This window comes from Rhinoraja longicauda, chromosome 14 (genome assembly GCF_053455715.1).
Source record: "Rhinoraja longicauda isolate Sanriku21f chromosome 14, sRhiLon1.1, whole genome shotgun sequence".
Lineage (NCBI taxonomy): Eukaryota > Metazoa > Chordata > Chondrichthyes > Rajiformes > Arhynchobatidae > Rhinoraja > Rhinoraja longicauda.
Window position 1 is genome coordinate 6,535,282 of NC_135966.1, and position 25,975 is coordinate 6,561,256.

At 45.7% G+C, this 25,975-nt stretch overlaps 1 protein-coding gene across 1 annotated transcript; it reads left to right on the forward strand.

The window, feature by feature from the left end:
• Nucleotides 1-10,868: 10,868 nt before the first annotated feature.
• On the forward strand, nt 10,869-25,622 carry LOC144599807 (uncharacterized). Its single transcript, XM_078411053.1, has 5 exons — nt 10,869-11,051; nt 14,198-14,805; nt 23,500-23,658; nt 24,567-24,723; nt 25,349-25,622. The coding sequence occupies exons 1-5, from the start codon at nt 11,000-11,002 to the stop codon at nt 25,459-25,461; spliced, it is 1,089 nt and encodes a 362-aa protein (XP_078267179.1). The 5' UTR covers nt 10,869-10,999; the 3' UTR covers nt 25,462-25,622.
• The last annotated feature ends 353 nt before the right edge of the window (nt 25,623-25,975 follow it).

A 25,975-nucleotide genomic window follows, 5' to 3' on the forward strand; every position in this document is an offset into this window, starting at 1 on the left:
GATGCCTGCCTGGTCAGCTTGGACCAGGAGAAGGCCTTCGACAGGATATCGCACACGTACATGAGGGACGTGCTCTCCAAAATGGGCTTTGGGGAGGGAATCAGGAAGTGGATACAACTGCTCTACTCCGATATCTGTAGTGCAGTCCAAATTAATGGGTGGGAATCAGACAGCTTCCCCGTCAGGTCTGGAGTCAGGCAGGGTTGCCCTCTTTCCCCTGTCTTGTTCGTCTGTTGCATTGAACCCTTTGCCGAGTCCATCAGGAAGGATGCGAGCATAAGAGGAGTGACATTGCCAGGCAGTGGGGGCACTCAGGTCAAGGCCTCCCTGTACATGGACGATGTCGCCGTCTTCTGCTCGGATCCAGGGTCGGTCCGCAGACTGATCAGCGTCTGCGACCAGTTTGAGTTGGCCACGGGGGCCAGGGTAAATCGCAGGAAGAGCGAGGCCATGCTCTTTGGCAACTGGCCCGACCGATCTTCCATCCCCTTCACCATCAAGCCTGACTTCCTGAAGGTGCTGGGGATCTGGTTCGGGAAGGCTGAGGCATGTAACAAAAATTGGCTGGAGCGGATAGCCAGGGTGGGGAAGAAGCTGGAGCTGTGGAAGCAGCGCTCCCTCTCCATCACGGGGAAAAACCTGGTCATCAGGTGTGAGGTGCTCTCGGGGCTGCTGTACTTGGCGCAAGTGTGGCCCGTCCCTCCCTCCCACGCCAAGGGGATCACCCGGGCCGTCTTCCGCTTCATCTGGGGGTCGGCGATGGACCGGGTGCGACGAGCCACAATGCACAAGTCGGCAGACAACGGGGGTAAAAGCGTGCCCAACGTCGCCCTCATTCTGATGGCCACCTTCGTGTGTGGCTGCATCAGGCGGAGCATAGAGCCAAGGCACGTGGGCTCCAAATGCCACTACCTGCTGAGGTTCTACCTGTCCCCGGTGTTGCGAAGGATGGGCCTGGCGCAGATGCCACGCAATGTGCCAGTCAGCTGGACATTGCCGAACCATCTGTCGTTTGTGGACAGGTTCTTCCGGACCAACACCTTTGACCACAAGTCCATCGGGCAGTGGTCAGCACGGAACGTCCTGCAGGCACTGCAGGGGAATGACTCCATGGATCCTGTGACGTGGTTCCCAGAACAGACAGCCCAGCTTGTCTGGCAAAATGCCTCATCGCCAGCACTCACCAACAAGCACCAAGACCTGGCTTGGCTGGCGGTGAGGGGAGCCCTCCCAGTCAGATCCTTCCTGCACCGCCGGAACCTCACTACCAGCGCACGCTGCCCTCGGGACGGCTGCTACGGAGAGGAGACGGTAGCCCACCTCTTCAAAGAGTGTGGATTTGCCAGGAGAGTCTGGAGAGGTCTGCAGGGGTCCCTGTCACGATTCATTCCGAGCAGCTCCGTCACAGAGGACTCTGTGCTCTACGGACTGTTCCCAGGGACGCATTCCGAGACTGACATCGAGTGCTGCTGGAAGGTCATCAACTCGGTGAAAGACGCTCTTTGGTCTGCCCGATCCTTGTTGACCTCCCAGCGGAGCGAGCTGTCCGTCAAGGAATGTTGCCGACTGGCCCGCTGCAGACTGCAGGAGTACGTGCTGAGGGACGCTCTGAAGCTTGGTGCAGCCAACGCCAAGGCCCTGTGGGGGAGGACCACAGTCTAGGGTCCTTCCGCTGCTGGACATGGGGGGGCAGGGTGTGGTGGAGAGAGACGCCCCTCCAAACAAGGGATACTGGGTAAATGTATGTAAATGTAAGTAAATGTCTAAGTAAATGCCTGTATTGAATGTGTAACCTCCGGAAATGTCGGATGGGTTTGTTTAAAAAAAGATGTTTTGTAAATGATATTTATTACTTGAATAAAGTATTTTTTGATATAAAAAAATATAAAAAATAAAAAATATAAGAAAGTACCGTATGGTGGATGGGAAGAAGATACATTCTGAGTTGAAGTGGTCTTGGTTAAACTGAGCAGAGGTTCCAGTAAATCCAACAAGCTTCCGTTACAAAGCAGAGGTCACGGGTAAGATTTAATTCCATCTACAGCTATTATTTTTCCAATATTTTCTTCATAACTCCCTTATCATGTATCTATACACTGTAAATGGCCCCATTGTGATAATGTATTGTCTTTCTGCTGACTGATTAGCACGCAACAAAAGCTTTTCACCGTACCTCGATACATGTGAAAATAAACTAAACTGTAAAAACATTAAAGATAGAGTAAAAAGCTGGAGTAACTCAGCGGGTCAGGCAGCATCTCTGGAAAAAGGGAACAGGTGACGTTTCGGGTCGAGACCCTTCTTCAGATTACACATATTAAAAACATGCAGCACACAAACAAGTTTTTCACTGTACCTCTGTACAAGTGACAATAATAAACGGAACTAAACTAATAAAGTAAAATAAATTTGATGCCTTAAATATACAAGGAACGAGTGAATACCATTTTGAAAATTGTAGAGCTGAGTTGCAAATGCCAAAAAAGCCGAACAGATTAATTTTTAGACACAAAAAGCTGGAGTAACTCAGTGGGTCAGACAGCGTCTGGGGAAAAGGAATAGGTGACGTTTCGGGTCGAGACCCTTATTCAGACTGAAGAAGCTTTTTGTGTCTGTCTTCGGTTTAAACCAGCATCTGCTTTTCCTTCCTACACAAGATTAATTATTTAATGAGAATGTTTATCTTTGTGTGGAATTTGAAGACTTTATGAGGCAGTCTGCTGTTTTCATTGGTCAATTAAATACATTCAAGTTGTGATTATGATTTCTGTGCCATAAAACCTTATTCTCATTTCCTGCATCAGGGTTTTTTCCAGTCTGAAGCAGGGTCCCAACCCAAAATTTCACTGATTCATATTCCCCAGAGATGCTGCCCGATCCATCGAGTTACTCCAGCACTTTGTATCTTTTTTTGTTAACCTGCATCTGTAGTTCATTGGGTCTCCATACAATTCAACTTTTACCTGGAATAAAATGATTAAAGTCTAGAAAGAAACTGCAGATGCTGGTTTATACAGAAGACAGACACTGGAGTAACTCAGCAGGTCAGGCAGCATCTCTGGAGAAATGGAATAGGTGACTTTCGGGTCGGAACCTTTCCTCAGACTAAATTCCTCAGCATAAAATTACTAATGTTTTGAGTTCAAAATCTTTAAAAGGCAAATAAGGGTTTACAAAAATAGAAAATAGTAAACATATTAAACCGTGTTAGTGGTAAGGTTTTGGAATTAGTCCTGGTAATGTGATCCTTGATCGGACTTTGTTGGCTTTACCTTGCACTAAATGTTATTCCCTTATCATGAAATCGTATCGGTTTAAACCAGCATCTGCAGCTTCTTCCTACACATTCCCTTATCATGTATCTTGTATACACTGGAATTTAGAATTTAGAAGGATGAGAGGAGATCTTATCGAAATGTATAAGATTATTAAGGGGTTGGACACGTTAGAGACAGGAAACATGTTCCCAATGTTGGGGGAGTCCAGAACAAGGGCCCACAGTTTAAGAATAAGGGGTAGGCCATTTAGAACTGAGATGAGGAAAAACTTTTTCAGAAAGAGAGTTGTAAATCTGTGGAATTCTCTGCCTCAGAAGGCAGTGGAGGCCAATTCTCTGAATGCATTCAAGAGAGAGCTAGATAGAGCTCTTAAGGATAGCGGAGTCAGGGGGTATGGGGAGAAGGTAGGAACGGGGTACTGATTGAGAATGATCAGCCATGATCACATTGAATGGCGGTGCTGGCTCAAAGGGCCGAATGGCCTCCTCCTGCACCTATTGTCTATTGCATCTATCCACTGTAAATGGCTCAATTGTAATCATGTATTGTCTTTCTGCTGTCTGGATAGCACGCAACAAAAGCTTTTCACTACCACGCAGGGGACACCTGACAATAAACTGAACTGAACTGAACAAAGAGTTTGTTAATTGTAGTAGGATAGGGTTGCTCTTGGTAGTCTGCCCTGTGATCGAGAGTTACTGATTTGAGTCTTGCTCAGAATTACTGTCCACTGACTCCTGGTAGGAGTGTTTATATACAGATATTGAGTAAGAACTGGATGAGGCATTTCATGTGGGAAGAGCATTCTTGTGTTTGTTTTAAGAGTTATACATGCGGAATGGACAATGGGGAATTATAAGGATAACTGGCGGCTCTGGACTTAGACCATCATAAGGAATGGGAGGGGAGAAAGCTGGTGGGAGTACTGAATGGAAAACAGTAATAGGATATATTGAAAATATGTGATAGAAATGCTTTCATTTAAGTGAAGAATTTAAAGTAATGCTTTGGATGGGATCCAGAAGTATATTATTTTGTGCAGAAGGGTCTCGACCCAAAACATCACCCATTCCTTCTCTCCAGAGATGCTGCCTGTCCCGCTGAGTTACTCCAGCATTCTATCACTAGAGAGTATCTTCAATAGTCTTTTCTTTGATTGGATAGCACACAAACAAAGCTTTTCATTGTACCTCAGTACACGTGACTAAACTAAACTAAACGAGTCTGAAGAAGGGTCTCGACCCGAAACGTCACCCATTCCTTCTCTCCAGAGACGCTGTTACTCCAGCTTTTTGTGTCTATCTTAAATTAAACTAAACTCTGATCTTTATTATTTAGAGTCATAAAGCACAAACTCCATAAGCATCCAGCCCAACTCATCCATGCCAACCAAGATGCCCCATCTAAACTAACCCCATTTACCTGCATTTTGTCCAAATCCTTCTGAACATCTATCCGTGTACTGTCCAATCGTTTTTTAAATGTTAATGTACCTGACTCAACTACTTCCTCTGGCAGCTTGTTCTATATGCCCACCAACTTCTGAGTGAAAAGTTTGCCCTCCAGTTTCCTATTAAATCTTGCCCCTCTTACCTTAAACCTCTGCTCTCTAGAGTTTAGAGACACACCATGGAAATGGGCCCATCAATCACACGTTCACACAAGTTCTATGTTATAAAGGCTTTGACTTGAAACGTTACCAACTCCTTTTCTCCAGTTGATTCCTTACTCTGGGTAAAAGACTGTGCATTCACCCTATCCATTCCCCTCATGACTTTACACACCTCTGTCATTTGTAAATTTAATCATTAAGAAAAGATAAACCAACACGTGTAGGACCTGCTGAATCAAACCTCCATTAACTCAAAACAATTTCAACAATAACCTGACAAACAAATCAAAATAGTCAGGAGGACTGATCTCAGTGCTGGCTCCAATTGCAGTTCTATCCTACCACAGCATTAAAGGGATGAAATACAACAACATTTGAAGGTTTTCTTTAACCAAAGGGCAAAAATTTATCAAGAAGGAAATATTCCGACTGAATATTTACACACAGGATCTATCTTTAATCTCCCGACCTGAAAGTCCCGACCTGAAAAGTCACCCATGCTTTTTCTCCGAATCTTCTGACCCGCTTCTCCAAAATGATGCGGGTTCGTGTTTAAATTGACTGAAATCACAATTTATGTCATCTTGAGACACAGATCTCTTTTTCTCCTTTTTCAGTTTCTTGCCTGAAATGGAAATTGTTCACTTGAGAGGCACAAAGTGCTGGAGTAACTCAGCAGGTCCGGCAGCATCTCTGGAGAAAAAGGATAGGTGATGTTTCGGGTCTGAGGAAGGGTCCCGATCGCTGGTCGGTGCAGACTCGATGGGCTGAAGGGCCTGTTTCTGCGCTGTATCTCTAAACTAAACTAAACTCAATGGGTCAGACAGCATCTCTGGCGAAAAGGAATAGTTGACATTTTGGGTCGAATCTGAAGAAGGGTCTCAACCCGAAACGCTATTTATTCCTTTTAAATGAAATGCTGTCTGACCCGCTGAGTTACTCCAGCGTTTTGTGTTTAAATGCTGTCTGACCCGCTGAGTTACTCCAGCGTTTTGTGTTTAATTATGGCATGCTGTCTTTATGTTTTGATCGACACATTGCCACTTGGCACTTCATTTTTAATCATTCTTGAAGTTGCTGCCACCACTTTTTTTCTAGAGTCTTAGACCCTTGGTTTGATCTTAATGGTAATAATCGAATGAAGGATATCCTGGACCAATGTGTTTACTGACTGTGTTCAAACACTCGGCAAACTATAAAGGGCAGGAATAACTCAGCAGGTCAGGCAGCATCTACGGAGAGCATGGACAGGTGACACTTTGGTTTGTGACCCTTCTTCAGACTGTCAGGACCCTTCTCCAGTCTGAAGAAGGGTCTCAACCAGAAACGTCACCAACCTCAGACAAAGTGACATAGTAATGATCCCTGGTTTATAGGACGAGGAGAACGATATAAGAAAGTACCCCATGATAGCTGGAAAGAAGATATATTCTGAGTTAAAGTGGTCTTGGCAAAACTGAGCAAAAGTTGCAGTAAATTCAAACCACCTTCCGTTACAAAGCAGAGGTCACAGGTAAGATTTCATTCCATCCACAGCTATTATTTTTCCAACATTTTCTTCATCATGAAGCAGATATGTGTAGGAAGGAACTGCAGATGCTGGATTAAACCAAATATAGACACAAAAAGCTGGATTAACTCAGCGGGACAGGCAGCACCTCGCGAGAGAAGGAATGGGTGACGTTTTGGGTCGAGACCTTTCTTCAGACTAAAAGCATTATGCAGCATGCAAACAAAAGCTTCTCACTGTACCTCAGTACACATGACAATAATAAACAAAACTAGTCCACAGATACTCCCTGACCTGCTGAGTTCCTCTGGCGCTTTATATTTTGGTCAATACTCCTGCTTCAACAGTCTTTGCACCAAAATAATGGTTCGTGGTTTGGGTGCCAAATCCATTTTTTCTCCTTTGCATTCTCCGTATAGCTACTTCCGAGGTTCACATGGTGGAACTTTCTGAATCGTGGGTCAGAGGTAGCTACAATCCAAAGGTCTCAGCCTCATGTCCAGGCTCACATTTTTGTGCAGTCCAAAGGAATTGCTAAATGAATGAGCTTACAAATTCGAGCCGCCGATCGGCCACGGAAGTCCCGATGAGGTTGAGATCGGCTGCCTCACACGGCTTAGGCGCCACATATTCGGGGGGACTTCCAGGGGGTATTTCAAGTGCGCAATTTGGTGCAGATTAAAGGGGGATTGCAAATAGGTACAGTCCAGTCTATCACACGAACCAGCCTCTCACTAACCCCCCACTCCCATTGACTCCACCTGTACTTTACTCAACCTCGGGAAAGCAGCCAATAAAATCAAGGACTGCTCACAAGGACTGTTCACTCCCTTATCCCCTCTCACACATTGAGCAAAAGATATAAAAGATTGAAAGCAATGTACCACCAAATTCAAGATCAGCTCCTTCCCCCCTGTGATCAAACTCTTGAATGGACCTCTCATGTGATCAGGATGAATTCCTAATCTTCCCATCTACCTCGTTGTGGCCATTGCACTTAAAAATAAAATCTGCACTCTCTCTGCAGCTGGAACACTATATTTAGCACTCTGTATTTTCTCTTTTGCACTACCTGATGTACTCATTTACAGCATAATTTCTGTGGATAAAGTTTTTCACTTTATCTTTCACTTTCTCATTTTATCTATCCAACAATTTATGCTCCACATGAATAACAATAATAAAATAATAAATAGGGCAGCACAGTGGCGCAGCGGTAGAGTTGCTGCCTTACAGCGCTTTCTGGCACCAGAGACCCAGATTCGATCCTGATCTCGGGTGCCGTCTGTACGGAGTTTGCACGTTCTCCCCGTGACCGTGTGGGTTTTCTCCAAGAACTTCAGTTTCCTCCCACACTCCAAAGACGTACAGGTTTGTAAGTTTGGCTTGGTATATATGTAAAAATTGTCCCTAGTGCGTAAGATAGTGTTAATGTGGGGGATCACTGGCCGGCGCGGACTCGTGGGCCGAAGGGTCTGTTTCCGCTATGTATCTGTAAAAACTAAAACAGTACCAATATGTGACATTGTTGGCCGGTGTGGGCGAGTTGGGCCGAAGGGCCTGTTTCCATGCTGTATCTGTAAAAACTAAAACAATACCAATATCAATATATGACATTGTTGGCCGGTGTGGGCGAGTTGGGCCGAAGGGCCTGTTTCCACACTGTATCACTCAAGGACTCTATGATTCTATCATGCCAAGACTGTTCATATGTTAAATTGCTTAAGTCTACAATGGTTACAATGGTGTAAGAAGGAACTGCGGATGCTGGTTTAAACCAAAGATAGACGCAAAAAGCAGGAGTAACTCAGCAGGACAGGCAGCATCTCTGGAGAGAAGGAATGGGTGACGTTTTGGGTCGAGACCCTTCTTCAGACGGTATTTTATTTGTCACCTGTACCAAGGTACAATGAAATTAATTTCTGTACACAGTTCAGTACAGGTATCACTATACATAAGCACTTAGATACATCTTAGATAAGCATCTCAACCACAGTACAAGTTGATAGCAGTAATACACTGAGACAGTATACAGAGTTACCAGTTTGGCACCATTTTCAAGTCCCAGTTGGTGTAAGTGCGGGGATCTTGACCTAACCATGAAGGCCCGGTGTCATGGCGGCGTTGCAGGGTCAGCCTGGCCAAGCATAGCTGTGGTGTCCTCCGCTGCTCCACCGCTGTAGGCCGCATCCAGTCCACGTGCTCGGCCTCTTGGAGTGGCGCCCGGTCCAGCTGAGCCCCAGGCTGCTGCAGGGCCTCCAGCGGCTCACTCCCTCGTCCAGGCCGAGCACTCTCTCCCACATCTGGTCTGCTCACCGGCCCTCCTGCCCACTCCTTCCTCTCTGGGTGGGCAAGCCATGCCTTCTGAGCATAATTTGGGCCATAACTGATGTTAGTTGTTTCACGTCGAAAGAATCGAATAAAGTTATTTCCATTGTATAGTCAGAATGATACCTGATCAGTGCAAAGGAACATGCATCTCGTATATTCCGTTCAAGTTTAGAGCCTACATTTTTCTCACAATGTTTCTTTGATAGTTTGGGGGAATTTTGCTTTGTCACTGCTGCTGAAACAGCAGGTGGGGAGCTTCAGAAATAGTTTAGCTTAGAGATACAGTGTAGAATCAAGCCCTTCGGCCATCGAGTCCACTCCAATCAACGATCACCCCGCACACTAACACTAACACTGAAGAAAGTCTGAAGAAGGGTCTCGACCCGAAACGTCACCTTTTCCTTTGCTCCAGAGATGCTGCATGGCCCGCTGAGTTACTCCAGCTTTTTGTGACTAACTCTATCTTACACACACTTGGGAAAATTTACAATTATACCAAAGCCAATTAACCTACAAACCTGCGCGTCTTTGGAGTGTGGGAGGAAACCAGAGCACCGGAAGAAAATCCACGCAGGTCACAGGGAGAACGTACAAACTCCGTACAGACAGCACCCGTAATCAGGATCAACCCCGGGCCTCTGGAGCTGTAATGCAGTAATCTACCGCTGCGCCACCGTGCCACCTGATAAAAACAGAGAATGCTGGGAATAATCAGAACAGGGAACTGCTGCTTTTCAAATTTATATAAAGTGTTCATGAAGAGTTTTTATATTTAATGTAGATAGATTGGAAATGAAACCTTGCATAAAAACAATCCAAAATTGCATAGAAGGTGGGTGATCCTACACCAGCTTAATCGATGATAATTAACACATGGCAGCACAGTGGTGCAGCTGGTAGAGCTGCTGCCTCACAGCAACAGAGACCTGGATTTGATCCTGACCTTGGTGGTGTCTGTGTGGATTTGCACATTCCCCATGTGAGTGCATGTTTCCTATGGGTGATCCCGTTTCCTTCCACATACCAAAGACGTGTGAGTTTGCAGGTTAATTGGCCCTCTGTAAATTGCCCCTAGTATGCAGAAAGTGGATGTGAATGAGGAATATCATAGAACCTGTGTCCTAGAGTCATAGAGCCATACAGCGTGAAAACAGGCCCCTCGGCCCAACCTGCCTACACTGACCAACATGTTCCACCTACTCTAATCCCATATGCTTGCGTTTGGCCCACATCCCTCTAAACCTGTCCATCCATGTACCTCTCAAAATGTTTCTTAAATATTGTGACTGGATAATTGATGGTCAGCATGGACTCAGTGGACGGAGGGGCCTGTTTCCATACTGCATTTTTCAATCAATCAACCATGGAGCTGTAAATAAATTGTATAAATGTAGGAAGCAAGCTTATAAATTCATTGTGCAGTGCATTCTTTAGAATTTAGATTTTATTTTAGAGATACAGCGCAGAAACAGGCCATTCGGCCCACCAAGTCCGCGCCGACCAGCGATCCCCGCACACTTGCACTATCCTACACACACTAGGGACTATTTACCATTTTATCAAAGCCAATTACCCTACAAACCTGTACGTCTTTAGCATGTGGGAGGAAATCGGAGGGAACCTGGGGAAAACCCACGCAGGCCACAGGGAGAATGTACAAACTCCACACAGACAGTACCATAGCCAGGATCAAGCCCTGGTCTCCAAAGCTGTAAGGCAGCAACTCTACCGCCGCGCCAGTGCAGAGCTGTGTCACCTCTGATAAACGAGACAATGAAGAACCATTGAACCATCAAAATGCTCAGTTACTAAAATAAAACAGCAGATGTGAAATATTTCAAATATCATCTGCCCCGAAGGTTTGTGTTGAGAAAAGCTTCACTTTGCACAATAAGGAGCTAATAAGCATGTGTAGAAATATGTCACCTAGCTGCTTTGAGAATGCACATAGTGCATTCCTCTGTAATCTCCTCTGCTCACTTCATATTCTAGTCCTCTCAATGCTATAAATAGGCTGCATATTCAGTTTCAAACCAGTTTGTGCTCTTTACTTCAGTTCAGTTAGATGCGCTTCCTTGATGTTCCTCTGCATGAAACACGTCTTCAAATTAAAGATTTATATTTCCGGAGAAGAAAGAAAAACATCATCTACAAAGTGACAAGAATTCTGAATTTTTCTCCCCCACCACCTCTGAACTAGTTGCGACGTTCATCAAGAGGAGAGGCTGATTGACGATTGCTGCGATTTGAAATAAACACTCTTCTGATATGTTATCCGGGAAAAAGATGCAAATCTTCTCACAGTTCAAATGGAGAATAGGTAATGTTGTACTGTATTATACTGTATTGTACTGCGTTATACGGTATAATTTAGAGTATTGTGTTCAGTTCTGGGCACCATGTTATGGAAAATATATTGTCTAGCTGGAAAGGGGAATGGAGAAGGTTTACGAGGATGTTGCCAAGATTAGAGGGTCTGAGCTATAGGGAGAGGTTGAGGAGGCTGGAGCTCAGGAGGATGAGGGGTGATCTTACAGAAGTGTATAAAATCATGAGAGGAATAGATTGGGTAGACGCAGAGTCTCTTGCCCAGAGTAGGTAAATCAAGGACCAGAGGACATAGGTTTAAGCTGAAGGGTAAAAGAGTTGATAGGAATCTGAAGGGTGATTGTTTCACACAAAGGGTGGTGGGTGTATGGAACAAGCTTCCAGATGAGGTAGTGGCGGCAGGAACTATTGCAACAGAAACAGTTAGACAGGTGTATGGATAGGACCGGTTTGGAGGGATCTGGACCAAACATGGGCAAGTGGGACTAGTGGAGCTGGGACATGTTAGCCGGTGTCGGCAAGTTGGGTGAAAGGGCCTGTTTCCACACTTATCACTCTATTACTATGACTACTGATTTTTAGTTGTATGTGTGGAAGTATGTTTGGCTGCTGTTCAATCATTCACCCTGAATTTAAAGCCGTATATTGTAAATTGGAAATAAAACCAGAACCTTTGGCCAGGAACTTTCGGTGAGAAAACTTACTTAACATTTTGGGTTGATCTTTTATCAGCCAATGACTGAATCGCCTTAGATAGACACAAAATGCTGGAGTAACTCAACGGGCCAGACAGCATCTCTTGAGAAAAAGAATGGGTTAGGTTTAGGTTCAGATTTATTATTGTGATGTGTACCGTGGTACAATGAAAAGCTTTGCTATCCAAACAGATCAGATATGTTGTACATAAATTCAATCGTCAAACTCATGCACAGTAGGTAGAGCCAAGTTGGAGAATGAGCTTGGGGGAGATATGGGGGGAGGGGGAAAGCAAGGGTTACTTGAAGTCAGTGAAGTCAATGTTCATACCACTGGGCAGCTTACAACCCTGCAGTATGAATGCTGATTTCTCTAACTTCAAGCAACCCTAGCTTTCCATCTCTCTCCGTCCCTCCCCATCCTAGTTATCTGACAAGTTTCACTGCCCTTCTGATTAATTTTACTGATTGTATGCCTCCTTGTCACCTTGTCACCTTCCCCTCAGCTAACAATGAACCATTTCCCTACATTTTCCTGGACCACCATCCCATTTGATCTTGTTTTCACACCTTACCCGTCCATATCTCTATGTCTCCCTCTCCTGACTCTCAGTCTGAAGAAGGGTTTGGACCCGCAACGTCACCCATTCATTCTCTCCAGAGATGCTGCCTGTCCCGCTGAGTTACACCAGCATTTTGTGTCTATCTTCGGAAGAGAATAAAGTTGGATTAGTCTAGGACCTGCCCAAGTGTCCTTTTTAAAAAAAAAAACACTTGGACAGGTACATAGAGAGGAAAGGGTTAGAGGAACATGGATCAGATGCGGGCAAATAGGACTAGCTTAGATGGGGCATCTTGGTAGGCAAGGATGAGTTGGGCCAAAGGTCATGTTGTATGACTCGATGATATAACTCTGTTAGTGTAAATGGTCAGAATGGACTTGGTGGTCAGAATGGACTTGGTGGGCTGAAGGGCCTGTTTCCATGCTGCTATCTCTCCAAAATTCAACCTTGTGAGCCAGCATCTAGGGAACCAAAAACAAGCTAATCTTTCAGATCAGTGACCCAACCCAGAGAGTCAAGTACCTTTGTTTCACCTCAGCAACATGTTTACACTGTCAGGGCTGCTCCCAAATCCCCATCCCCTACAATCCATCTGAAGAAGGGTCCCCACCCTTCTCTATGACCATTCATCTTATCCATTCCTCTCATGATTTTATGTATCACTACAAGTTCACCCCTCAGTCTCCAACACTCCAGGGAAAAGAGCTCCAGTTATCCTTGGATTAATATAAAAGCCGCCATCTTCTCAGGCAGCCCCTTGTGATTGAGGATGACCTACTTCCACAGATAGAAACAAAATGCTGGAGTACCTCAACAGGTCAGGCAGCATCTCTGCAGAAGATGGATAGGTGACATTTTGGGTTGGAACCCTTAAGGTTTCTGAAGAAGTATTTCACCTTGAAACGTCACCCATCCTTTTTCTCCAGAGATGCTGCCTGAACTACTGAGTTACATAAGGTTATAAGGTCAAAAGTGATAAGAGCAGACTTAGGCCATTCGGCACATCAAGTCTACTCCGCCATTCAATCATGGCTGATCTATCACACCCTCCTAACCCCATTCTCCTGCCTTCTCCCCCTGACACCCGTACTAATCAAGAAACAGCATTTTGTGTCTATCTTTGAGATAAACCAGCGTCTGCAGTTCATTTTACATATTGGCTGCTCCACTTTGATATTTTTATCAAATATCTCAAGTGTACAATGTTGTTTCGGAAGAAACTACAGATGCTGGTTTATACCGAAGATAGACACGAGTTGGAGTAACTCAGCGGGTCAGGCAGCATCTCTGGGGAACATGGATAGGTGACGTTTCACAGAGTGCTGGAGTAACTCAGCGGGTCAGGCAGCATCTCTGGGGAACATGGATAGGTGACGTTTCACAGAGTGCTGGAGTAACTCAGCGGGTCAGGCAGCATCTGTGGAGAACATGGATAGGTGACGTTTCACAGAGTGCTGGAGTAACTCAGCGGGTCAGGCAGCATCTCTGGGGAACATGGATAGGTGACGTTTCACAGAGTGCTGGAGTAACTCAGCGGGTCAGGCAGCATCTCTGGGGAACATGGATAGGTGAGGTTTCACAGAGTGCTGGAGTAACTCAGCGGGTCAGGCAGCATCTCTGGTGAACATGGATAGGTGACGTTTCACAGAGTGCTGGAGTAACTCAGCGGGTCAGGCAGCATCTCTGGGGAACATGGATAGGTGAGGTTTCACAGAGTGTTGGAGTAACTCAGCGGGTCAGGCAGCATCTCTGGTGAAAAAGGATAGGTGATGTTTTGGGTCTGAGGAAGGGTCCCATATTTTTTCTCTGGAGATGCTGCCGAACCTGCTGGGTTACTCCGCCACTTTGTGCCTATCTCACGTGAACAATTTCCATTTCAGGCAAGAAACAGAAAAAGGAGAAAAAGACATCTGTGTCTCAAGATGACATAGATTGTGATTTCGGTCAATTTAAACAAGAACCTGTGTCGTTTTGGAGAAGCAGGTCAGAAGATTCGGGCCTGGACTTATCGAACCCTACTTGCCTGTATCAGGAGAGGGTATCATCTGATGTACAAGAGACCAACTCCGAGCACAGCAGGCACACCTCAAACAGTTCCAGCCTCTACTCTTTCTTGTCCTGTGGCAGCAGATCGGGACTGTACGAACGATCTCTCAGCTGTATCGCTCTCTCGGATGGGGAGAGAGAAAGTAAAATGGCGCTGTCCCCCTTGGATGATGAAGTCTTTGAGATGAACAATGTACCTCATTTACTTCATGTACCTCCATCCCCAAAACTATCGGGCAACTTTGCAAAGCTGACTGTACCGGCAAAGGCTGACCACACAGTCACTGATGTTTCCAAGAGTAAGACAACAGACGTAGATGCCTGTGAAATAAATTCAAATAACTGGTATAAGAAAACCAAATGGAACACGATCGAGGAACCTGCAATCTTGGAGAAAGTTGGATGCAACAAGCAACTCAGACAAAATAAACTGGAAACCAAGGTTAGTCAACACAATTATAATAGACAATAGGTGCAGGAGTAGGCCATTTGGCCCTTCGAGTCATTCACTGTGATCATGGCTGATCATCCACAATCAGTACCCCATTCCTGCCTTCTCCCCATATCCCTTGACTCCGCTACCTTTAAGAGCTCTCTCTTGAATGCATCCAATGAATCGGCCTCCTGCCTTCTGAGGCAGAGAATTTCACAGATTGACAACTCTGGGTGAAAAGGTTTTTCTTCATCTCCATTCTTAAACTGTGGCCCCTGGTTCTGGACTCCCCCAACATCAGGAACATGTTTTCTGCCTCTAGTGTGTCCAATCCCTTAAGAATCTTATATGTTTCAATAAGATCCCCTCTCATCCGTCTAAATTCCAATGTCCAAGTCACCCTGCATCCTCATAGCATCCTCCTCACAGTTCACAATGCCACCCAGCTTTGTGTCATCTGCAAATTTGCTAATGTTACTTTTAATCCCTTCATCTAAATCATTAATGTATATTGTAAATAGCTGCGGTCCCAGCACCGAGCCTTGCGGCACCCCACTAGTCACTGCGTGCCATTCTGAAAGGGACCCGTTAATCCGTACTTTTTGTTTCCTGTCTGCCAACCAATTTTCTATCCATGTCAATACCCTACCCCCAATACCATGTGTTCTAATTTTGCCCACATCTCCTATGTGGGTCCTTATCAAAGACTTCCTGAAAGTCCAGGTACACTACATCCACTGGCTCTCTTGTGTCCATTTTCTTAGTTACATCCTCAAAATATTCCAGAAGATTAGTCAAGCATGAATACCCTTTCGTAAATCCATGCTGACTCAGACCGATCCTGTTACTACTATCCAAATTTGCCGATATTCCATCTTTTATAATTGACTCCAGCATCTTCCCCACCACTGATGTCAGGCTAACTAGTCTATAATTCCCTGTTTTCTCTCTCCCTCCTTTCTTAAAAAGTGGGATAACATTAGCTATCATCCAATCCACAGGAACTGATCCTGAATCTATAGAACATTGGAAAATGATCACCAATGAGTCCACGATTTCTAGACCCACCTCCTTAAGTTCCCTGGGATGCAGACCATCAGGCCCTGGGGATTTATCAGCCTTCAGTCCCATCAATCTACCCAACACCATTTCCTGTGGGTCTCGACCTGAAACGTCACCCATTCCTTCTCTCCCGAGATGCTGCCTGACCTGCTGAGTTACTCCAGCATTTTGTGAATACATCGATTTGTACCAGCATCTGCAGTTATTTTCGTATACCATTTCCTGCCTAATGTGAATTTCCTTCAGTTCCACCGTCGCCCTAGGTCCTCTGCCCATGAGTACATCTGGGAGATTATTTGTGTCTTCCTTAGTGAAGATAGATCTAAAGTACCTGTTCAACTCGTCTGCCATTTCGTACCCCATAATATATTCACCTATTTCTGTCTTCAAGGGACCCACATTTGTCTTAACTAATTTTTTCCTCTTCACATACCCAAAGAAGGTTTTACTATCCTTCTTTATATTCTTGGCTTGCTTACCTTCGTACCTCATCTTTTCTCCACGCCTTACCTTTTTAGTTATCTTCTGTTGCTCTTTAAAAATTTCCCAATCCTCTTGCTTCCCACTCATCTTTGCTAAGTTATACTTCTCTTTTATTTTTATACTGTCCTTGACTTCCCAATAGTCAATAGTCAATAGTGGTTTATTTGTTACATACACATAAATGTGTAGTAAAATGAAACATTACCCGCAGTTGAACAATAAGACCAATAAGATTAATCAATAAAAATGCAATAACACATACAATCACAACTAACACCAAACAAAAAGAAACATCCATCACAGTGAGTCTCCTCCAGTCCCTCCTCACTGTGATGGAAGGCCACAATGTCTTTTTCTCTTCCCTGCCGTCTTGTCCCGCGGTCAGGCTGTTGGATTTGCCACGTCGGGGCGGTCGGGGCTCCCGATATTGAAGCCCCCGTTGGGCGATGAAAGGTCAACGGCCTATTTCAGGCCGCGCCGGATGGTGAAAGGTCCGCGGCGGGCCGACCCAAGCCCCGCGATTCGGGGCGGGCGGACACGTTGCCTCTGCCGCTGCCGGAGCTCCCGATGTCGGCCCCCATCCAGGGGCCTGCGGGCTTCCGACGTCCACGCGGCCCGCGCCGGAGCCTCCGGAGACGAGTCGCAGCCGTTCCCGCAGCATTCGCAGGCAGCCAGCGCCGCAGGTGGTGAGTCCGCGCCGCGGGCTCTGCGAACCAGAGACCCAGGTGGTCCCAGGTGCATGGCCGGTGGTAGGCCGCAACGGGAACGGAGACACGACACAGAAACAAAGGTCGCGTCTCCGTTCTGGAGAGAGAATGTTACAGTTACAGTTCCCGTTCCCTCCCACCCCCCCCCCCCCCCCCCCCAAAACATAACATACAACACTACATCATATTAACACTACAATTGAGACAAAAACAACAAAAAACACAAAAGACAGACGGACTGCAGGCAAGCCGCAGCTGCGACGGCAGCGCTGGCTCATTCCCTTGTCAGCCACTGTCACCTCTTACTCCCCTTAGAATCTTTCTTCCTCTTTGGAATGAACTGAACCTGCACCTTCTGGATTATTCCCCAAAATACCTGCCATTGTTGTTCCACTGTCATCCCTGCTAGGGTCTCTTTCCAGTCAACTTTGGACAGCTCCTCCCTCATGCCTCCATAGTTCCCTTTGCTCAACTATAATACTGACGCTTCTGATTTTCCCTTCTCCCTCTTAAATTGTAGATTAAAACAACATATTATGGTCACTACCTCCTAATGGCACCTTATCAAATCCCATCCATTACACAACACTAATTCCAGAATTGCCTCTCCCTGGTAAGCTCCAGTACAAGCTGCTCTAAGAATCCATCTCGGAGGCACTCCACAAACTCTCTTTCTTGGGATCCAGTACTGACCTGATTTTCCGAGTCTACCTGCATATTGAAATCTTCCATAACTACCGTAGCATTACCTTTGCGACAGGCCAATTTTAATTCTTGATTCAACTTGCACCCTATATCCAGGCTACTGTTTGGGGGCCTGTAGGTAAATCACATTAGAGTCTTTTAATCCCTTACAATTCCTCAGCTAGTTCTATCCATACTGACTCAACATCTGATTCTATGTCACCCCTTACAAGGGACTGAATTTCATTCCTGACCAATAATTTTTTACACAAAATGCTGGAGTAACTCAGCGGGCCAGGCAGCATCTCTGGAGAGAAGGAATAGATGATGTTTCAGTACGAAAAACGGTCTCGACTCGAAACGTCACCCATTCCTTCTCTTCAGAGATGCTGCCTGTCCTGCTGAGTTACTCCAGCATTTTGTGTCTATCTTTGGTTTAAACCAGCATCTGCAGTTCCTTCTTACACATAATGTTTTATAGTTTGGTTTAGTTTACAGATGCAGTGCAGAAACAGGACCTTTGTCCCACCGAGTCCGTGCCGACCTGCGATCACCGCGTACACTAACACTATCCTCCACAAAATCTTTAGTCCTATGAAGCTGCAACATGACTTCCTGCCTCTTATTCTCAAGTATCTCTTCCAGCTTTGGTCAATATTAGTGACAAGTATTCCATTGAGTTTATTGTTAAGTAAAGATTGTTCAACAATGTTGTCTCAACAAAGCTTCAAAACTCTGACATTATCTCAAAATAGTAATTAAAGATGATAGAAATCAGCCCAATCCATGAGTCAAGATCTTGGTGTGGGGGAAATGGAAGTCACACCTACAGGTAATGACTGCCTGGAGCCATTCAGCTGACAATAGTTAATTTCAAGTGTAAATTAGCAATATGGGCACTTCAGCAAAAGGGAGTAATGTTTGGTTAGTATACAGTCGTACTACAGGCGAAGGCTATGTAATAAGGGGGGACGTGCGACCATGAGACAGAGGAATAAGGGTTTATATCAGATAATGGCACAGGTAAACTAAAGGACAAAGATCCAGGCCAACAGGCACTGGTCACTGAAATGACCAGAGTGAATGCTTTTTCAGTCTAGTTTATTGTCACGTGTACAGTGAAAAGCTTTAATTGCGTGCTAACCAGTGAGCAGAAAGACAATACATGATTACAATCGAGCCATTTACAGTGTACAGATACATGATTAGGAAATAATGATAAGTGCAAGTTGCAGCCAGCAAAGTCCAATCATGGATAGTCTGCCGGCCACCGATGATAAAACGCATTTAAAAAAAAGATGAATTGTTTTAATTATTTCTTAATGTTCTGAGTAATTTAGAACATGGAACATGGAACAGTACAGCGCAGGAACAGGCCCTTCGACCCATATGGTTTGCACCAAACATAATGCACAGACCAACTCTTATATGCCTGCACATAATTCATATCCCCCCATTCCCTGCATATCCACGTGCCTATCCAAAAGTCTCTTAGACACCACTATCGTATCTGTCTCCACCATCACCCCTTGCAGTGTGTTCCAGGCACCCACCACCCTCTGTGGGGAAAAAAGCTTGCCCCACATATCTCCTTTAAACTTTGCCCCTCTCACCTCAATAGTTATGCCCTCTCAAGTCAAGTCAAGTCAAGTCAAGTTTATTTGTCACATACACATACACGATGTGCAGTGAAATGAAAGTGGCAATGAATTTAGTGTTTGATGTTCCATGCTGAGGTAAAGATTCTGATTGTCTATCCATGCCGTTCATAATTTTATACATCTTTAACACATCTTTAAAACAAACTCTTTAAGCAATCCTAAAACAGTTTTGTGGAAGCAATGAACTATCTACAGAAGTTCTCTGACGACTCTGCCATCGTCGGCCTCATCACAGGCGACGATGACAGGGCATACAGAGAACTGATCAAGGAGTTTGTGGACTGGTGCCAGCGGAACTGCCACCGGACATCGAGAGGGTGGATTCTTATAAGTACCTGGGTGTTTATCTCAATAATAAATTGGACTGGACCAAAAACACTGATGCGCTATACAGAAAGGGCCAGAGCAGACTTTATCTGCTAAGGAGACTCAGGTCCTTTGGAGTGCAGGGGGCACTCCTAAGGACCTTCTACAACATGGTGGTGGCATCGGCCATTTTCTATGGAGTGGTCTGCTGGAGCAGCAGCATCTCAGCGGCGGAAGGGAAGAGACTCGACAAGCTGGTCAGGAAGGCCAGCTCTGTCCCGGGTTGCCCCCTCGACTCAGTGCAGATGGTGGGAGAGAGGAGGATGATGGCAAAGTTAACATCGCTGCTGGACAACGACTCCCACCCCATGCAGGACACTGTCACTGCATTGAGTAGCTCCTTCAGTGACAGACTCCTTCACCCCAAGTGCATGAAGGAGAGATATAGGAGGTCCTTCCTTCCCACTGCTGTGAGACTGCACAACCAGCACTGCTCCCAGCAGACGAGTCAACAATAACAGCTAAGAACACACAGAAAACTGATGACAATTTATATATCTTTTATTTATAATGGATGATCTCTTGCTCTTGCTATCCACTTTGCTGCTGAAACACTAAATTTCCCCGGTGTGGGACGAATAAAATAATATATTATTATTATTATTATTAACAGCAGATGCTGGTTTACATAAAAAGACGCAAAGTGCTGGAGTAACTCAGTGGGTCAGGCAGCATCTCTGGAGAACATGGAAACCATAAAGGAGTATTTTTTTTACATATGACAATTAAACACTTGGAAACACTCTTCGAACTGCAAATGCTGGTTTATAAAGAAAGAAACAAAATGTTGGCGTAACTCAGTGGGTCAGGCAGCATCTCTGGAGAGCATGGATAGGTGACATTTTGTATCGGGACCCTTCCTCAGACTGAAGTGTCCTAATCCAAACCCCAAAACATCACCAATCCATGGTCTCCAGAGATGCTGCCTGACCTGCTGAGTTACTCCAACACTTTACGTCTTATTTTAAAAGTTAAACACTCTTATCTTGTCCTGCCTCTTGACATTGTCAGATGTGAAACTATTATTCCAATTCTGAATTTGTCAGTCATAGAGCGACACAGTGTGGAAATAGGCCCTTCGGCCCAACTTGCCCACACAGGCCAACATGTCCCAGCTACACTAGTTCCAACTGCCCGTGTTTGGCCCATATCCCTCCAAACCTGTCCTATCCATGTGCTTGTTTGTTTCTTAAACGTTGGAGTAATTAATACCTGCCTTAACTACCTCCTCTGGCAGCTCGTTCCATACACTCACCACCCTTTGTGTGAAAATGTTACCCCTCCGATTCCTATTAAATCTTTTCCCCTTCACCTTAAATCTATGTCCTCTGGTCCTCGAGTCACTTACTCGGGGCAAGAGTCTGTGCATTTACCCGCTATATTCCTCTCATGATTTCATACATCTCTATAAGATCACCCCCTCTTCCTCCTGCGCTCCAAGGAATAGAGGCCCAGCCTACTCAACCACTCCCTCTAGCTCAGTGTGTAAACAAAAACTTCACCTAAGATGGGTAAGAATGTGCCATTCTAGCATAGGGAGTGGTTTTGGCAAATATTGTTGGTGCATTCAAGGGGAAGTTAGACAGCACAAAGAGAATAGAAGGATACTCTGAAAAGATTCAGTGAAGGGGTGTGTGTGTAGACCTTTGTAGATTCCATACACAGGGCTGACCATGTGGGTCAGGTTGCATGCTTCTGTGCAGTGGCCTCATTGTAACCTGATGACTGTTCCTTCTATCAGATCCAATAATAGCAGTGACCATTATCTGGAGCCCAGTTATATGATATACCCAATGAGATGTTAACTAAGCAGCGATTAGCATCGATTCACCAGCACTATTGTGAAGGGGATTTATACTCCCAAGGACACATTGTCATGTTTAGCTCACAAGATAAGGAGATGCAAAGTGACTGAGAAACGAAGGCTTGCTTTAACAGAAGACAATTTGACCCGTGAAAATTAAAAAAGAGATGAGAGAGTTTAGTTTTGCTTTAGTTTAGTTTAGAGATACGGCGCGGAAACAGGCCCTTCGGCCCACCGAGTCCACACTGACCAGCGATCCCCGCACACTAGCACTATCCTACACACACTAGAGACTATTTTCAATTTTACCGAAGCCAATTAATCTACTAACCTGAACATTTTTGGAGTGTGGGAGGAAACCGGCGAAAAAACCAATCGTGTCACGGGGAGAACGTTAAAACTCCGTACAGACAACACTCGTAGTCAGGATTAAACATGGGTCTCTGGCGCTGCAAGGCAGCAATTCTACCGCTGCACCACATGTACTTAGGTACATTAGTGTGAAATTCCTTTTTTGCATACAGTTCAGCAAAAACCTTACGACTCATTGGCACAATTATACTTAAGTACAAGAATCTCTTACGTGCTGGAGTAACTCAGTGGGTCAGGCAGCATCTCTGGAGAACATGGATAGGTGATGTTTCACAGAGTGCTGGAGTAACTCAGCGGGTCATGCAGCATCTTTCAAGAACATGGATAGGTGAAGTTTTGAGTCGGGATCCTTCTGACTAATTATGTGGGGTGGGGTGGAGAGGATGGGACAAAGCCTGGCAGGTAATAGGAATAGAAATGCTTGCTAATTTTCTCTCATCAACTGTCTTATCTCTAGATAGATAAATTAATGACAAAAAAATTGATCTTGAGTCTAAACAAAGTGCTGGAGGAACTCAGTGGGTCAGGCAGTATCTGCGGAGAGAATGAACAGACAACTTTTCGGGTCAGGACCCATCCAGAGATGTCATAGAGTGATACAGCATGGAAACAGGCCCTTCGGCCCAACTTGCCCACACTGACCAGCATGCCCCATCTACATTGGTCCCACCTGCCTGCGTTTGGCCGATTTCCCTCTTAACCTCAAACTGAAACCTCATCTATTCCTTTTCCCCAAAGAAGTTGCCTGACTCGCTGAGTTACTCCAGCGTTTTGTTTCTGTCTGGTTTAAACCAGCATCTGCAGATCCCCTCTAAACCTAAGATAGACGCAAAGTCTGAAATATTAAGTAAAAATACTGGAGTAATTCAGTGGGTCAGGCAGCATCCCTGGAGAAAATGGATAGGTGACGTTTCAGTTTGGGACCCTGAGAGTCACAGAGCCAGGCAGCATTGGAAACAGGCCCTTCGGCCCAACTTTACCATCCTGGGCAACATGTCCCAGCTACATTAGTCTCACTTGCCAACGTTGGCCCATGTCCCTGCAAACCTGTCCTATCCATGTACCAATGCCAAGTACCTTCTACAGTCCCGACCCGAAAGATCATCTATCCATTTTCTTCAGGGATGTTACATGGCCTCACTACCAGAGAGCAGTGCTGAACTACAATCTACCTCTTTAATGTCACTCAGATTATCATTGACCTGAATTTGCTGGCTTTACCTTGCACTAAACGTTATTCCCTTGTCGTGTATCTACACTGTAAATGGATCGATTGTAATCATGTATTGTCTTTCTGCTGCCAGGTTAGCTCGCAACAAAAGCTTTTCACTGTACCTTGGTACTCGTGACAATAAACTCAACTGAAACCTGTTGAGTTACTCCAGCATTTTGTGTCTGTCTTTGGCATAAACCAGCATCTGCACCTGGTATGCCATGGGTCAGACTCATTCTCATAGCCTATGTGACCAGCGACCCAGTAGGGTCCTGCTCAGTGTGGGGTTGGAGCCTTGAACATGGTTAGCACAGTTGTCCGGCAGTAAGTGGCATGATTCTGCTGTTTCAGATCACACCCAGCGCTTCCAGTGAACAATTGCGAATGGGAATGCTATCCCGACTGTGCAGCTTGATGGAGAAAATTACTGAGCTGGAGAGAGACCGTCTACAACTTCTGAAACAAAACCATGCACTCCAGGACCAACTATCTGAAAGTCAACGAGCTCAAGTAGGTTCAAGATAACCCCTTTGCTAAATAACATAGAACAGAGAATCAATGGGGGAGAAAGGGGAGGGAGAGGGAGGAATTGTGGGGTTACCTAAAATTGGAGAATTCAATGTTCATTGATCTATCTGAAGAAGGGTCTCAACCAGAAACATCACGTACTCCATTTCTCCAGAGATGCTGCCTGACCCGTTGAGTTACTCCAGCTTTTTGTGTCCATCTTCAATGTTCATACCGTTGGGTTCTAAGCTACCCAAGAGGAATATGTCAGGTGTTATGGGGAGAAGGCAGGAGAATGGAGTTGAGATATCAGCCATGATTGAATGGAGCAGAAGACTTGATGGACCGAATGGCCTAATCCTCCTATCAGTTATGAACTTATGGAATATGAGGCACTGTTCTTTGCACGGTTTGTTTGGTTTTAACATTAAGTTGAATACCAGAATGGAAATTTTCTCATCTAAGGTGTTCAAACTGAATTGGACCCCATATAAATCAAAGACGGACACAAAGTGCTGGAGTAACTCAGCGGGTCAGTCAGCATCTCTGCAGGAAAAGAATGGGCGACGTTTCGGGTCGGGACCCTTCTTCAGACTGAACGTTGGGGTGGGGGGGAGAGGTGAAGAGCTGGCAGCGAGAAAAGACCAGGACCAATCAAGGCCAGCCACAAATGACCAGGCATGGAGGTGGCCCGGTGGGCCATTGTTGGCCAGGGTAGGTGTCATCTCAAGAGGGATACAATGTGGAGAACTGAGGAACTGGGGAACTGGCTGGTAGGGGGGAGGCAGGGGACGAGGGAGGAGGGGAGAGCAGGGAGGGGAGGGATAGGTAGAGATTAGAGATTCGACCTATATACAGTAGAATGACCTGCCACAAGCCATTGCTGCACAATGTTTCTCTTGGCTTTGTAGGTCATGTTTCTCAGCTGCTGTACCTGTGTGGCTGGGCCTGGACTGAACACCCCTCACACCGGTACACGGCCCCCCCGCCTCGCCAGACCACCAGTGACAAGGAGACACCTGACACCGCAGACAGGGTGCGGTCAACTTGCCTTTGGGTCACCTTCAGGTAAACCTGCGAAAACAGCACGGTGGCGCAGCGGTGGAGCTCGATGCCTCACAGCGCCAGAGACCCGGGTTCTATCCTGACTACGGGTGCTGTCTGTGCGTAGTTTGTACGTTCTCCCCATGACTGCATGGGTTTTCTCTGGGTGTTCCAGTTTCCTCACACACTCCAAAGACGTACAGGTTTGTAGGTTAATTGGCTTCTGCAAAATGTCTTAGTGTGTAGGATAGAACTACTGGATGGCATGGTAGCACAGCGGTAGAGTTGCTGCCTCACATCGCAAGAGACCCAGGTTCAGTCCTGACTATGGGTGCTGTCTGTACGGAGTTTGTATGGTCTCCCCGTGACCTGCGTGGGTTTTCTCCGGGTGCTCCGGTTTCCTCCAACACTCCAAAGATCTGCAGGTTTGTAGGTTAATTGGCTTGGTACAAATGTAAAATTGCCCCTAGCGTGTGTAAGGTAGTGTTAATGTGTGGGGATCGCTGGTCGGTGCGGACTCGGTGGGCCGAAGGGCCTGTTTCCGCGCTGTATCTCTAAAGTAAACTAAACTAGTGTGTGGGCGATCGCTGTGAATGCCTTGATGTGTCATGTACTGATTCCCTGTCATTGGTATGTTTGTGCTTTGCAGAAGTGGATGTGGAATTTGAGTGTGGATGCTCTCAGCAGCTACAAGATGATACCGTTTTCACACCAGAATCGCCGGCTCTTGATGCTTTGCATCTGTGTGTTAGTAGTGTGTGAGGGTCACACATCCCGACAGCACAAGTGGAAACTACAATTGATCGGTTGTCTTCTTCCAAACGTCGTTTCAGTTGTTCGTGATGACCGCTGGCCTGCCATCAGGTGGAATATCAGGTGGAATATCAGGTGTACCTTCCCTCCCTTGCAGAGGGTTGTATATTTATAGTATTGTTTACACACAAGGAACTGCAGATGCTGGTTTACGAAATAAAAGACGTTTTGTTTTACTATGGTCTTCACACTGAATTGGACCCCATATAAATTGAAGATAGACATAAAGTGGTGGAGTAACTCAGTGAGGTGGTGCAGCCGTAGAGTTGCTGCCTTACAGCGCTTACAGCGCCAGAGACCCTGTTTCGATCCCGACGCCGGGTCCTGTCTGCACGGAGTTTGTACGTTCTCCCCGTGTCCACGTGGGTTTTCTCCGAGATCTTCGGTTTCCTCACACACTCCAAAGACGTGCAGGTTTGTAAGTCAATTGGCTTGGCATTAATGTAAAATTGTCCCTGGTGTG